Genomic DNA, 14,901 nt, shown 5'->3' on the forward strand with positions numbered 1-14,901 from the left:
TTCTCACCTTAGCAACGGCCTGCTGTTACATTCAGGGGTTTGAACTTTTACTCTGCACCTTCTTACTTCCCCGCATTCTGCTACAGTTAACACTGTTTTCTGCAGAAAACCTCAACCACACAAAGGCTGTAGCAGCTAGGCAGCAGGCCTACGCTAAAGAGCTAACAGCTAGGCAGCAGGCCTACGCTAAAGAACTAACAGCTAGGCAGCAGGCCTACACGAAAGAGCTAACAGCTAGGCAGCAAGCCTACGCTAAAGAGCTAACAGCTAGGCAGCAGGCCTACACGAAAGAGCTAACACCTAGGCAGCAGGCCTACGCTAAAGAGCTAACAGCTAGGCAGCAGGCCTACGCTAAAGAGCTAACAGCTAGGCAGCAGGCCTACGCTAAAGAGCTAACAGCTAGGCAGCAGGCCTGCGCTAAAGAGCTAACAGCTAGGCAGCAGGCCTACACGAAAGAGCTAACAACTAGGCAGCAGGCCTACGCTAAAGAGCTAACAGCTAGGCAGCAGGCCTACGCTAAAGAGCTAACAGCTAGGCAGCAGGCCTACGCTAAAGAGCTAACAGCTAGGCAGCAGGCCTACGCGAAAGAGCTAACAGCTAGGCAGCAGGCCTACGCTAAAGAGCTAACAGCTAGGCAGCAGGCCTACGCTAAAGAGCTAACAGCTAGGCAGCAGGCCTACGCTAAAGCGCTAACAGCTAGGCAGCAGGCCTACGCTAAAGAGCTAACAGCTAGGCAGCAAGCCTACGTTAAAGAGCTAACAGCTAGGCAGCAGGCCTACGCTAAAGAGCTAACAGCTAGGCAGCAGGCCTACGCTAAAGAGCTAACAGCTAGGCAGCAGGCCTACACGAAAGAGCTAACAGCTAGGCAGCAGGCCTACGCGAAAGAGCTAACAGCTAGGCAGCAGGCCTACACTAAAGAGCTAACAGCTAGGCAGCAGGCCTATGCGAAAGAGCTAACAGCTAGGCAGCAGGCCTACGCGAAAGAGCTAACAGCTAGGCAGCAGGCCTACACTAAAGAGCTAACAGCTAGGCAGCAGGCCTATGCGAAAGAGCTAACAGCTAGGCAGCAGGCCTACGCTAAAGAGCCTGCTTGCTTGCCAGTCTTTATACTAGGGTATTTAACACGTCTTTCAGGTCTGCTAGACTTTCTGTGTTTTGTAAACAGAGGAAACACTAAACCAAGGATTTTGTCAGATACTTAGGACAGGTTTTGTCATGTATGACATCCTAGAGTCACCGGATACAATTCCCACTGAATGGCAAACTTGTTTAACCACTGTCTGTCTGTCTCGTGTTAAAAAGCCACATGCTTATTTTCATTAAAAGCCCACCTGGCTTTCATTTATGGCATCTAGGTATGTTAGAGTTGTGTGCTGTTTTGGGTGTTGTTATTAGAGTCTAAATACAGTATCACTGTCAGCTGACACATTGAGGACACAACAAAGGCCTTCTTTCAGCATAACGACTAAATTGTGTGCTTAATTCATTTTCACGCTCATCTCGCGTCTAATGTCGCCTGCAACATCAACAAGCCCTATCTGCAACCTCCAAACTTTCTCAATTGGATATACTGTGGCTCCCCGGCTAATCTGCCAGAAAATGGCTGTGATGGATTTTACAGAAATGGAGAAGATGTTGGCATGAGAGCAAAGAGGTCTTTACAAGAAATGTGAACAAAGGAGAATTGATTCTCTTCAGAAGTGGAAAGGGGAGAAAAGAGGGAGAGAGGGGATGGGGGGGGCAGGGAAACGATCCTCATATGGCTTTTTATGAGACCTTTAAAGACAGATTTAATTTTAATTTGGGTAATGTGAGGAACACAATCATCCATTGAACCGGGGTGCCTTATGACTGGCTTGACGCTTATCGCTCTTTAGTCTTGTGTTTCCTCGGTCTGCAGTTTCGGTTCAGGGATAAGGCAGAGTGCAGAGACAGAGAGGTCTTTTTAAAAGCTCCTGCACTTACTGCTTAGTTCATGAACTTCACTTCTTTCTTTTTCCCCCTCCTTCCTTAGCTAGTTTGCTCCAAGCACAACCTTATTAGTATCTCCCAGACAGGAACAAGAAAGCCTGCAGCTTCTGTTTACAGGCTATTCAATCACTTTAAGTACTGGTGGCAGACTGATTTTCTTGGAAACACATTGGCTGCAATCCCCCCTGGCTCTTAACATACATGTTATTTATCATATGAAAATGTGGAACTGTCTGGCTGGACAGTTTTACTAGGTTTTCCTAAGGGGTAGAATGTGGGATAGGGGGATTGGGTTAGGCGGGTAGAGGTAAATGGGAGCTTGAGGTAGAGTAATATAAAGCTATGAAGCCTTAATGTATGCCAGGAAATACCTTTGAGTGCCGAAATATTGACTCTCTGATGAACTGAAGTGGTTTACGTTTATAAAGCCTCAGTAGACGATGTGTGATCTTTACGAGGGCTTTCTTTCCTTTGGGCTCGATATTAAACATAACAGACAACAAAGCACACATGGAAAAATATGCCCAATGTCTGAGAAAACGGTTTATGTTCAGTTTGAGTTATTTGCGCTGTCTAGCCTTGTTCGTAGTTTGCAAACCTAGCATAGCCTAACACACCTTTTATCCAAAGTGGCTTAGAACACTGAGTGCATACATTTGAGTATATATGACCCCCGCAGGAATTTAACCCATGATCCTGGCATTACTAGTGCCATGCACTTACTATCTTAGTCACACAGGACCACCATCATATAGTGTAAGTGGAGGAGGACATTAAGATTGAACATACCGTCACATTCCTGCTTCTCAGTGTCTCTCAGTGTTTTTGTGACCTCAAACCTGGCAACACCCTCTGGCAACAGCTGCTCTCTCCTCTGCTAGCTCTGCAAGGCCAGGAGAAAAAGAGCTGACGTACGTACGCCACGCGGGATGGCTGTGCACCAGATCTTAATATAGCAGCATGCCAAGCCAGGCCAGGCAAGCACGCTGTCAGTAGACAGACCCACACCGATTAATGACTGTTGTCTCTTCTTTGCAGTTCACTTCTTTAAAAAGAGGCGAGCCCTCGTTTGGGAGACATGAGGTGAGGTCACATAAGCTAAGGGTCACATGCATGCATGTGCACACACACACACACACACACACACACACACACACACACACACACTCTTGTTTGCACTTATGTGCAGACTGCAGACAGAGGCAAAGATGTTATGGCCAGTATTTGAGTCATCGTATAGCTTTGTATGATTCTATAATATATGTAATATATATGCACACAGGTTGATTGATTGCATGTATTAGATAGTTTAAGAATATACATACATAGCCATATCACTCATAGGAAGATTACCTCTCACATACTCAAGCCACAACATATCATATATCAAAGCAGTTGGACAAAATATAGTTTGTTTGTTTAGATTATATCAGCCTTTGTGCCTCTAGGCAGTAGGATTATGCTTGACAGTTGGAATGCATTAAGTCACTGAAAGGTAATGAGAGATATTCATTGTCCAAGTATTGAGCAATGTATTTCCAAGTATTGAGCAATGTATGTCCAATTATGGGAGGTATTGAGTGTCAGCTTTGTTTTAATTACATCTCAGGGCTTTGAGCTCATTTAGCTAGTGCTCTGCCTCTCTCTCTCTCTCTCTCTCTCTCTCTCTCTCTCTCTCTCTCTCTCTCTCTCTCTCTCTCTCTCTCTCTCTCTGTCTCCCATTGTGACTGGTTTGTGATCATGTCCCCCTTCGCGCCACTTGGCTCTGTAATGAGGAGCGTTCATCAGCCATGTTTGAACTGTAGACAGGATTAACTTGGCTAAAGACTTAATGCACACCTCACTCCCCTGCTCCCCTGTGCACCCAGTCACAGCTCTGCCTGTGATTTCCTTAACCAGGCCATAGAATCGACAGGGAGCTCCACTCTGCTCTCTCTCTCTCTCTCTCTCTCTCTCTCTCTCTCTCTCTCTCTCTCTCTCTCTCTCTCTCTCTCTCTCTCTCTCTCTCTCTCTCTCTCTCTCTCTCCCTCTCTCTCTCTCTCTGGTCTCCAGGGCCTCCTCCTCCGTAGCCCTCATTTCCCTGGAATTAATTGAGTTCTCATTTTCTGGAAAAGCTAGCAGGAGGGCAAAGAGAGAGAGAGAAAGAGACATAAAAAGAGAAAGAGAGAAAGAAAGAAAGAAAGAAAGGGAAAGAAAGAGAGAGAGGGGGCTGTGGAGGGGGCCTTCTCTCCCAGTCTTCCAGGGGTGGTAGACAGCCACTCGGCACCTCAGGGATGTGGAGGCCCCACCGCACCAAGCCGCATCAAGCCACACCGCACGCCGCTGTGGTGGCTTATATCTTTATCTTTTCCACAGGGCCCCTGCTGCCAGCCCAAGGAGGGTTCAGGGAGGCCCTGTGGGCCCCATGGTCAGGGTCAGGGAGACATGCTGGGTCCCCCCAGAGCAGAGAGAGAGAGCACGCTGGGTCCCCCAGAGCACAGCACGCCTGCTACTGTCTCACTTTATCTCTTTGTGTCTACTTTAGTACTAGCACATACAGATACAGGGATACAGCTCTCATACTGCGGGCACAGCATGTTGTGCTGCTACTGTGAGCTGATGCTAGTTAACCGCTAACCTTTCCACCCCAGTCTCAGTGGTGCTGTGCCTACTAGAACAACATAGTGACAGGATGTGACACCACTGCACAGGAGTAGCATGTGTTTCAGAGACGAGAGAGAGATAAAATGATGTGTATGAAGAGTTACAGAGAGAGAGAGAGAGAGAGGATGACGTGTATGAAGAGTTACAGAGAGAGAGAGAGGATGACGTGTATGAAGAGTTACAGAGAGAGAGAGGATGACGTGTATGAAGAGTTACAGAGAGAGAGAGGATGACGTGTATGAAGAGTTACAGAGAGAGAGAGAGGATGACGTGTATGAAGAGTTACAGAGAGAGAGAAAGAGAGAGAGGATGACGTGTATGAAGAGTTACAGAGAGAGAGAGAGAGAGAGAGAGAGAGAGAGAGAGAGAGAGAGGGGGGGGGGGGGGATGATGTGTATGAAGAGTTACAGAGAGAGAGAGAGAGAGAGAGAGAGGATGACGTGTATGAAGAGTTACAGAGAGAGAGAGAGAGAGAGAGGGTGACGTGTATGAAGAGTTACTGAGAGAGAGAGAGAGAGAGAGAGAGAGGATGACGTGTATGAAGAGTTACAGAGAGAGAGAGATAGGATGACATGTATGTATGCACTGACCTGACCCTACCTTCATCTGAACCCTTTCAATTATAGACCATTACAACTTCACTCACTATAATATTGATGTGTGGGCGGGCCCACAGACGTCTTGGATTGCCCCGCTGTAAGTTGAGACAAACACTTAAGAAGTTGTTACGGTGGATTCCTCTTCCTCAATGTCACTGCTTTAGCTTTAGTACTCAATAATTCAGAACCTAGCTAGCGTTAATGAGTTCCCCATAGGCTGGTCCCTTAGGAGCCTCCGCTCTGTGCCTTCACTGTCATGTAGTTATATATCATGTCGCCTTTCAAATCAATTACATTTTGATCTGATAGACATGTAATTCGGCCTGATTGAGTTTTCTGCACGGCGATAGCCAAACTGTTTTTGTGGAAATAGAAACGGAGCCAGTCAAAACAGGAAGCTCCGTCAAATTAAAATGGTATTTCATCCTGATGTAGGCTGCCTGCTCACAAGTTTTAAAAAACACACAAGACGTAATTATGATAATTATTACAATGGTAGTGGAGTGGGTCGAGTACTTCAAGTTCCTTAGTGTCCACATCACTAAGGAATTAGAATTGGTCCACACACATCCACACAGTTGTGAAGAGGGTACGATAGCGCCTCTTCCGCCTCAGGAGGCTGAAAAGATTTGGCATGGGCCCTCAGATCCTCAAAAAGTTATACAGCTGCACCATTGAGAGCATCTTGGTATGGCAACTGCAAGGTACCCTACTGCAAGGCGCTACAGGGGGTGGTGAGTACGGCCCAGTACATCACTGGGGCTGAGCTCCCTGCCATCCAGGACCTATATACCAGGTGGTGTCAAAGGAAGGCCCAAAAAATTGTCAAAGACTCCAGGCACCCAAGCCATAGACTGTTCTCTCTGCTACCGCACAGCAAGCGGTACCAGTGCACCAAGTCCAGAACCAATAGGACCCTGAACAGCTTCTACCCACAAGCCATAAGACTGCTAAACAAGACTGCAAAATAGCTCATCAAATGGCCACCCGGACTACCTGCATTGACCCTATTTTGCACTAACACTCTTGCACTGACTCTACCCACACACTCACCCTCAATGTCACTCTCAATGACTGCATTCATGGTAAACGCTGCGAATGTCAAGTGCGTCTCGTGTTGAACGGTACATCCGGTACATCACGTGTTAAACGCGGAACGAGGGAGAGCTCAGTTTGTTGTTTTGAAAGTCTCTTAAATAGTGTTCTATTGAAAACGTTTGGTTACTAGCTACCTTTTGAATTTGGATCCCCCGATGCATCCTCAGTTGCTGGGATGGCTATATCTGTTCAGAGATCCTGCCAACCAAAAGTTTGAAGAGCTGCTTGGCGTAGCAGCTAGCCTAGCTGCTAACTAGCTATCAAGCTAGCAAGGTTTCCCTTGTGGCTGTCTAAATCCCTGCGGTTTGTTGCTGTTTAAATCTGCTCTGTGACCTGCCCAGTCTGAAACTGTGTGGAGTACCAGCGTTAGCCTATGTTGCGAACATGGCATCCAAAGCCAAAGGTGGAAGTCATGGACAGGACAGTGTTTCTCTATCACAGGTGAAGGGTTTTAAATGAACAAAACGGGTTCTACATGCAGTTGTTACAACAACAGGAAAATAGCTTCAAGAGCTTTGTCCAAATACTGATGGACTAAACTAACAAAAGAATGGAAGATCTGACCAGAGAGGTCCAGGACCTTAAGAACAGTTTGCAGTTCTCCCAGGGAGAGGTGGATGTCCTAAAAGAGACTTGCAGCAAGATGACAACAAACTGTAGGTCATCTCGAGATGACATCAGAACTCTCTGGGAATCATTATTAACAATGACTGGGAAAGTTTTGAAGATATATAACATTCAAAATACAGAAATACAGCCGGTATGATGCATTTTGTATCATATGATGCAAAAAGCAGCATCATACGATGCAAAATGAATCATACCGGCTGTATGTCTGTATTTTGAAAGTTATTTATCTTGAAAACTTGATTGCTTACATGCACAATATTTTGGGACTATATCAACAATGGACTAATGAAACAAATACCAAAAGATCGTTTTTGGGTGGAGTTTTCCTTTAAATTATATATTGGACAGAAAACCCAGTTAATCTCCATAGTTCATTGAAGTTAATGGGTCATTTATAATAATACCTTTCAAAATTGCCGATCATTTCAATGACTATTTCACTATTAAAGTAGAAAAACTCAACAGTGAACCGTGAACCATCATATTTTTGTATAAAATATCTAATAATGAAAGAGAAGGATTGCTGTTTTGAATTTGGTCAAGTTAGTGTGGGAGAGATTGAAAAACTATTGTTATCCATCAATAATGATTAGCCACCAGGTATAGACAACCTTGATGGGAAACTATTTAGAATGGTAGCAGACTGTATTGCCATACTGTATTGCTATATCTTTAACCAAAGACTAAAGGAGTGTGTGTGTCCACAGGCGTGGAAGGAAGCTAAAGTAATTCCACTGCCTAAAAATAGTAAAGCACCCTTTGCTGGCTCTAACAGCCGCCCAATCAGTTTGTTGCCTGTCCTTAGTAAATTGATGGAGAGAATTGTGTTTGACAAAGACAATGCTATTTTTCAGAGAACAAGTTAACCCTGACTTTCAGCATGCATATACAGTGAGGGAAAAAAGTATTTGATCCCCTGCTGATTTTGTAAGTTTGCCCACTTACAAAGAAATGATCAGTCTATAATTGTAATGGTAGGTTTAATTGAACAGTGAGAGATAGAATAACAACAAAAAAATCCAGAAAAACGCATGTCAAAAATTTTATGAATTGATTTGCATTTAATGAGGGAAATAAGTATTTGACCCCTCTGCAAAACATTACTTAGTACTTGGTGGCAAAACCCTTGTTGGCAATCACAGAGGTCAGACGTTTCTTGTAGTTGGCCACCAGGTTTGCACGCATCTCAGGAGGGATTTTGTCCCACTCCTCTTTGCAGATCTTCTCCAAGTCATTAAGGTTTTGAGGCTGACGTTTGGCAACTCGAACCTTCAGCTCCCTCCACAGATTTCGTACGGGATTAAGGTCTGGAGACTGGCTAGGCCACTCCAGGAACTTAATGTGCTTCTTCTTGAGCTTTGTTGCCTTGGCCGTGTGTTTTGGGTCATTGTCATGCTGGAATACCCATCCACGACCCATTTTCAATGCCCTGGCTGAGGGAAGGAGGTTCTCACCCAAGATTTGACAGTACATGGCCCCGTCCATTGTCCCTTTGATGCAGTGAAGTTGTCCTGTCCCCTTAGCAGAAAAACACTCCCAAAGCATAATGTTTCCACCTCCATGTTTGACGGTGGGGATGGTGTTCTTGGGGTCATAGGCAGCATTCCTCCTCCTCCAAACACGGCGAGTTGAGTTGATGCCAAAGAGCTCCATTTTGATCTCATCTGACCACAACACTTTCACCCAGTTCTCCTCTGAATCATTCAGATGTTCATTGGCAAACTTCAGACGGGCATGTATATGTGCTTTCTTGAGCAGGGGGACCTTGCGGGCGCTGCAGGATTTCAGTCCTTCACAGCGTAGTGTGTTACAAATTGTTTTCTTGGTGACTATGGCCCCAGCTGCCTTGAGATCATTGACAAGATCCTCCTGTGTAGTTCTGGGCTGATTCCTCACCGTTCTCATGATCATTGCAACTCCACGAGGTGAGATCTTGCATGGAGCCCCAGGCCGAGGGAGATTGACAGTTATTTTGTGTTTCTTCCATTTGCGAATAATCGTACCAACTGTTGTCACCTTCTCACCAAGCTGCTTGGCGATGGTCTTGTAGCCCATTCCAGCCTTGTGTAGGTCTACAATCTTGTCCCTGACATCCTTGGAGAGCTCTTTGGTCTTGGCCATGGTGGAGAGTTTGGAATCTGATTGATTGAGTGTGCTCCTAATCTCAGCTCGTTACCTGTATAAAAGACACCTGGGAGCCAGAAATCTTTCTGATTGAGAGGGGGTAAAATACTTATTTCCCTCATTAAAATGCAAATCAATTTATAACATTTTTGACATGCGTTTTTCTGGATTTTTTTGTTGTTATTCTGTCTCTCACTGTTCAAATAAACCTACCATTAAAATTATAGACTGATCATTTATTTGTCAGTGGGCAAACGTACAAAATCAGCAGGGGATCAAATACTTTTTTCCCTCACTGTAGAGAAGGGCACTCAACTTGTATTGCACTGACTCAGATGACTGATGATTGGTTAAAATAAATGTATCATACGATGGTAGTTGGAGCTGTATTGTTTTTTTGTTTTTTTTATATATACTCCCCTTTTTTTTACTTTTCAACCCCACCATCCTTTCCCTACTTGGGATAAATTAGTGAACAACAATGCCCAGGCCTCTACTTCCAGCCTATACTTACTATCTACACCTTATGGACACAGTCAATTTTACAATAATTATATTTTATTTGTTTTTGCTCCTGAACTTCTACTCTCAACCTCTCCGATCATTTTACATTTTACATTTTAGTCATTTAGCAGACGCTCTTAACCATTTTCATGATGTCCATCCGGTTTGCTTCTATATGCAATATCTTTCTAACTGTGCTCTTTCCCAAAAGCTCCCAACATACAACCAATATACTTATTATGGACACAGTATGCTTACATTATTAGTTACCTTGTTATTATTTGTTGTTATTTGTTATTAGTCCCATCCTTCAACTCCATTCAATACCTCCCATCTATCTCTTAACACCATCCATATAGGATTTCTATTTGCCATATATATTTCAACCGTACTGTGATGTTTTACAAAAGTTCTGAACCTTTCTATTCTCATTGCTTCTACAGATTGTGAATAATAAATAAACATTTTTGCTAAAAGTATTATTATATTATTGATCGATTGACTATGACTTTTCAGATCACCCAGTAATGCTATCTGCAAGGTTAGCTCCAGGTAAATATTGCAATCCTTTAGCCATTCCTGGACCTGTGTCCAAAAACAAGCTACAAATGGACAGAACCAAAACAAATGATCTAATGATTCTGTCTCTTCACAGCAAAATCTGCAGAGCTGGGAAGATTGTATCCCCCATATAAATAACATTATATTGGTAGCAAGAATTTTATATAATAATTTCAATTGAAAGATTCTAATTTTTGAATACGGTGTCGTTTTGCGTGTCAGTTCATAAACACTATGCCATGGGATCAGTACGTCAAAAATCTCTTCCCAACTATTTTGCAATCTATATGGGACGGCTGTCAATCCTTTGGTCCTTAAGTGAAACTGATATACTTTTTTATTTATCACAGTTTTCCTTAACCAATTATGTTCCTTTATGCAAGGCCGACAGACAAGTTCCTTACTTTCTCCCCCTTCCACTTTCCTCTTCCACTTTTGCGGTAAGACTGCAATTATTATTGGAGCTGTATTGTTAGATTTGATGTTATTGATCAAAAATTGTTATTGAAGCAACTCACTTGCTATGGCTTTACATCACCTGCCATCACATGGTTGGGGGGTTATTTATCCAATAGAACCCAGAGAGTGTTCTTCAATGGAAGCTTCTTTAACACATGTACAGAGCGGTGTCCCTCAGGGCAGTTTTCTTGGGCTGTTACTCTTCTCTATTTTTAAAAATGATTTGCCACGGGTCTTACACAAAGCTAGAATTACTATGTTGATGATTCCACACTCTACATATCATCACCCATAGCCAGTGAGCTTACTGAAATTCTAAATAAGGAGTTACAGTCAGTATCAGAATGTGTGATTAATAATAGACTGGTCTAGACTAAAAGCATTGTATTTGGTTCAAAATATTCTCTAAGACTTTAACCTCAACTTGAATTGTAAGTCAAGGGTGTGATCATTAAGCAAGTTGAGGAAGCTAAAATCCTAGGTATAACATTGGATGGTCAATTATCAAGGGCAAGTCATATTGACAAAGTTGTTGTGAATATGGGGAGGGGTATGTCTGTTATAAATAGATGTTCTGTGTTTTTGACACAAAAATCAACTGTACTAGTTGTTCAGGCTCTGGTCTTGTCCCATCTTCATTACTATCCGGTAATATGGTCAAGTGCAGCAAAGAAAGACCTAGCAAAGCTGCAGCTGGCTCAAAACAGAGCAGCACACCTTGTGCTTAACTGCACATACAGAACTAACATCAACAACATGCATGCCAGTCTTTCCTTGTTGAGAGTTGATGAGAGATTAACTGTTTCTCTTCTAGTTTTTATGAGAAATATTAGTGACCAAAATTGTCTGCATAATCAAATAACATTCAGCTCAGACACCCGTACATACCACACAAGACATGCTACCAGGGGTCTCTTCTCAGTCCCCAAGTCCAAAACAAATTCACGGCATGCACAGTATTATACAGAGCCATGATCGCATGGAACATCTCCAATTATTCAAACAAAACAATTACCTTTAAAAACGGATTAAACAACATCTCATGGAACGGCGGGGACTGTGATGGGTCACACACAAACACACACAGATACACTAACATTATTTGTATTATTTTGTAGTTGTATTGTTTGTATACCGTTGTATTTTAAATGTGTGCGACTGTCCTTGTCTATCAGTATATCAGTGTTTCGTTACTTGTCATGTGTTGTGTTTTTTGTGGACCCCAGGAAAAGTAGCTGCTGCTTCTGCAAAAGCTAATGGGGATCCAAATAAACTCACATATACTTCCACCCCAACACACACACACACACACACACACTACATACTACATACTCCCACACACACACATAACATGTGCACACATGCTTACTGACGCCTCACACACACACACACATTTTCACACTCACCACACTTTTCACACTGCTACTGTCTATTATCTATCCTGTTGCCTATTCACTTTACTCCTACCTATATGTACATATCTACCTCAATTACCTCGTACCCCTGCACATCAACTCGGTACTGGTTCTCCCTGTTTATAGCCATGTTATTTTTTACTTGTTATTGTTATTCATTATTCTGTGTATTTATTCCTTGTGTTACTATTTCAATTTTTTTGTATTTTTGTATTGTATTTTTTTATCTTTAACTCTGCATTGTTGAAAAAGAACCTGTAAGTAAGCATTTCACTGTTAGCACGTAACTTGATTTTAATAACAATCTGAGTTTTCTCAGGTTTGTTAGATGAAATCTGCCTAAAGACTAAAATAATGTTTGCTTTTATTGAGGCATAACAGCTGATTTGATTGCTTGCATCATGTGTAATTTAGTTGATTTAATCCGAACCGAAATGTTTTCTTTTGTTCTGACTTCATGTGTCTAGAGAGGGGATAAATGAAACCATGCATAGCAGAGTTGCTGTGTTGTACCCAGCTGACAGGTAGATTCAGAGGGTAGAATACAGCCAAGGCCTTAGCCTTATTCCTTTGGTATATTTCACTGAAACATTTTTATTGTCAACTGATACAGCAGCACCAGTGACACTATATCAACACAAAGGGCCTCTGCTCCGCAGTCATGGCTTTGTGTTTAAGGAGGAAAAGTAATAATTTCTCCCCCACCTCCCACCTGCAGTATCCAGCATCCAGCCCACCTTATGGAGGGGTGAAGGGGTGGATAGATAGATGGAAGCTGTGGCTTGGCACATCAGTCTTAAAATAGTAATGAAATGTGGCTGTTGTCAGCTCCTCTAAGGATAACAGACATAGCAAAGCATCCCGGTTCATCCGTAAGCAGGCAAGAGATTGTACGTGTCAAAGGTGGATTTCTCCCCCAAAATAAAACATTGAGAAGGATCACCAATCCCTCTAGCAACCCATGTTTCCCCTATCATCCTCCCCCGTTTTCCACATCAACTTATTTCTGATGCGATTCGCTCCTTTAAATCCCTGCAGATATCTCTCTCTCTCTCTCTCTCTCTCTCTCTCTCTCTCTCTCTCTCTCTCTCTCTCGCTCTCTCTCTCTCTCTCTCTCTCTCCTTTTCTCTCTCTCTCTCTCTCTCTCTCTCTCTCTCTCTCTCTCTCTCTCTCTCTCTCTCTCTCTCTCTCTCTCTCTCTCTCTCTCTCTCTCTCTCTCTCTCTCTCTCTCTCTCTCTCTCTTTCTCTCTGTCTTGCTCAGTCTTTTGTTACTCTCTTTCATTTGTGCTACAGTATGGGGAGCCAGGGTGCAGGGCTACAGTACAATCTTCCCTTTCATTGCGTGCATGGCTCCTGGAAATTGATGTTTTACTGCCTTCATTAAGATGTGCAGCAGTCATATGCAGCGGCGCAGTGTTTTCCCCCTGAAGTTTAGCTCCATGACACTCGCCATTAGAACACATTATGGCCCTAGATTTCAGAGCACAGTGGAACACTGTATAATTTGATTAGTGTTATTAATCAAGTGGAATAGCTATGTCCCCCCACCCCCCCCCCCCACACCTTTGCTCCATCTACGTTACACCCCCACTCCCCCTGACTCCCTCCCCATCTCCTCTCCTCCCACTGTAACACGTGGCTTGTATGCCTGCCTGCCTGCCTGCCTGCCTGCCTGCCTGCCTGCCTGCCTGCCTGCCTATTTGTTAAAGGCCTATGCCCTCTCTCCCTTTAGCAGCCTGTTTTTTCACCGCCTGTTTTTTCTTCCACTGCCCAGCACATAAATCAATTGAAATGAAAGTTCCATGATTGTGGTTGCTGGGAGGTAAAACTACTCGAAGAATGTTTTAAAGGGAATTTTTACTAGCTGTTCAGTGTAGTTGGAAGACGAGGCGGGGAGGAAAGGAGAGGAAAGTGAGGCCAGGAGAATATATGGGCCTGGATTCTTCATTACTGAAGTAATTTTCCTGCAAATGATAGTGCAGACCCCAGAGGGGGGAGAGCAGCCCCACCGCAGAGCTGCCTGGGAGTTTTAACCTGGTTAATCTCTCATGGAGAGACCAACTCACAGCACTAATATCATGTGTTAGGGATGGAGGGATAAGGAGGGGGATGGAGGGATGGAGGGTAGGTGTTTGTTCTCTAGAACAGGCACTTAAATCATAACCGTGGCTGGGTTTTTTTTTTTTTCTACATGGTAATGGATTGCTGGGGTTTAAAATATGCCTCAGACGCAAGAGTTAATTTCATTTAAATACTATTTTGTTTGTTTTCCGTTAGACAATACGCTTAGGGGATGTACTTTTTTTGGGTGGAAATTTAATTTAGAAATAATTGTTGTACAAGTTCGGAAATAACATAGATAGCACAGCAGCACTTTACCAAATAATGACAGAAAAGAGGAGAAGGAGGAGAGAAAAGACTTGTCAGCTCTTATAAAGAGGCAAATTCTCTCTCTCTATCTCTCTGTCTTCCTCTCTCTCTCTCTATCTCTCTGTCTTCCTCTCTCTCTCTCTATCTCTCTGTCTTCCTCTCTCTCTATCTCTCTGTCTTCCTCTCTCTCTATCTCTCTGTCTTCCTCTCTCTATCTCTGTCTTCCTCTCTCTCTATCTCTCTGTCTTCCTCTCTCTCTCTATCTCTCTGTCTTCCTCTCTCTCTATCTCTCTGTCTTCCTCTCTCTCTCTCTATCTCTCTGTCTTCCTCTCTCTCTATCTCTCTGTCTTCCTCTCTCTCTCTCTATCTCTCTGTCTTCCTCTCTCTCTATTTCTCTGTCTTCCTCTCTCTCTATCTCTCTGTCTTCCTCTCTCTCTATCTCTCTGTCTTCCTCTCTCTCTATCTCTCTGTCTTCCTCTCTCTCTATCTCTCTGTCTTCCTCTCTCTCTATCTCTCTGTCTTCCTCT

General features: G+C 43.5%; 1 protein-coding gene across 6 annotated transcripts in view; it reads left to right on the forward strand.

The window, feature by feature from the left end:
• Positions 1 to 14,901, forward strand: part of LOC121530631 (autism susceptibility gene 2 protein-like) — a 375,807-nt gene that overhangs the window by 209,393 nt on the left and 151,513 nt on the right. For 4 of the 6 annotated variants that reach the window (XM_045226824.1, XM_045226825.1, XM_045226829.1 and 1 more), the window contains exon 5: positions 3,010 to 3,054. The exons of the other annotated variants lie outside the window; for them this stretch is intronic. In XM_045226824.1, coding sequence (XP_045082759.1) covers positions 3,010 to 3,054 — 45 coding nt within the window. The remainder of the gene's footprint in view (positions 1 to 3,009; positions 3,055 to 14,901) is intronic. 6 annotated transcript variants of the gene reach the window in all.

Source organism: Coregonus clupeaformis, chromosome 18, assembly GCF_020615455.1.
Source record: "Coregonus clupeaformis isolate EN_2021a chromosome 18, ASM2061545v1, whole genome shotgun sequence".
Classification (NCBI taxonomy): domain Eukaryota; kingdom Metazoa; phylum Chordata; class Actinopteri; order Salmoniformes; family Salmonidae; genus Coregonus; species Coregonus clupeaformis.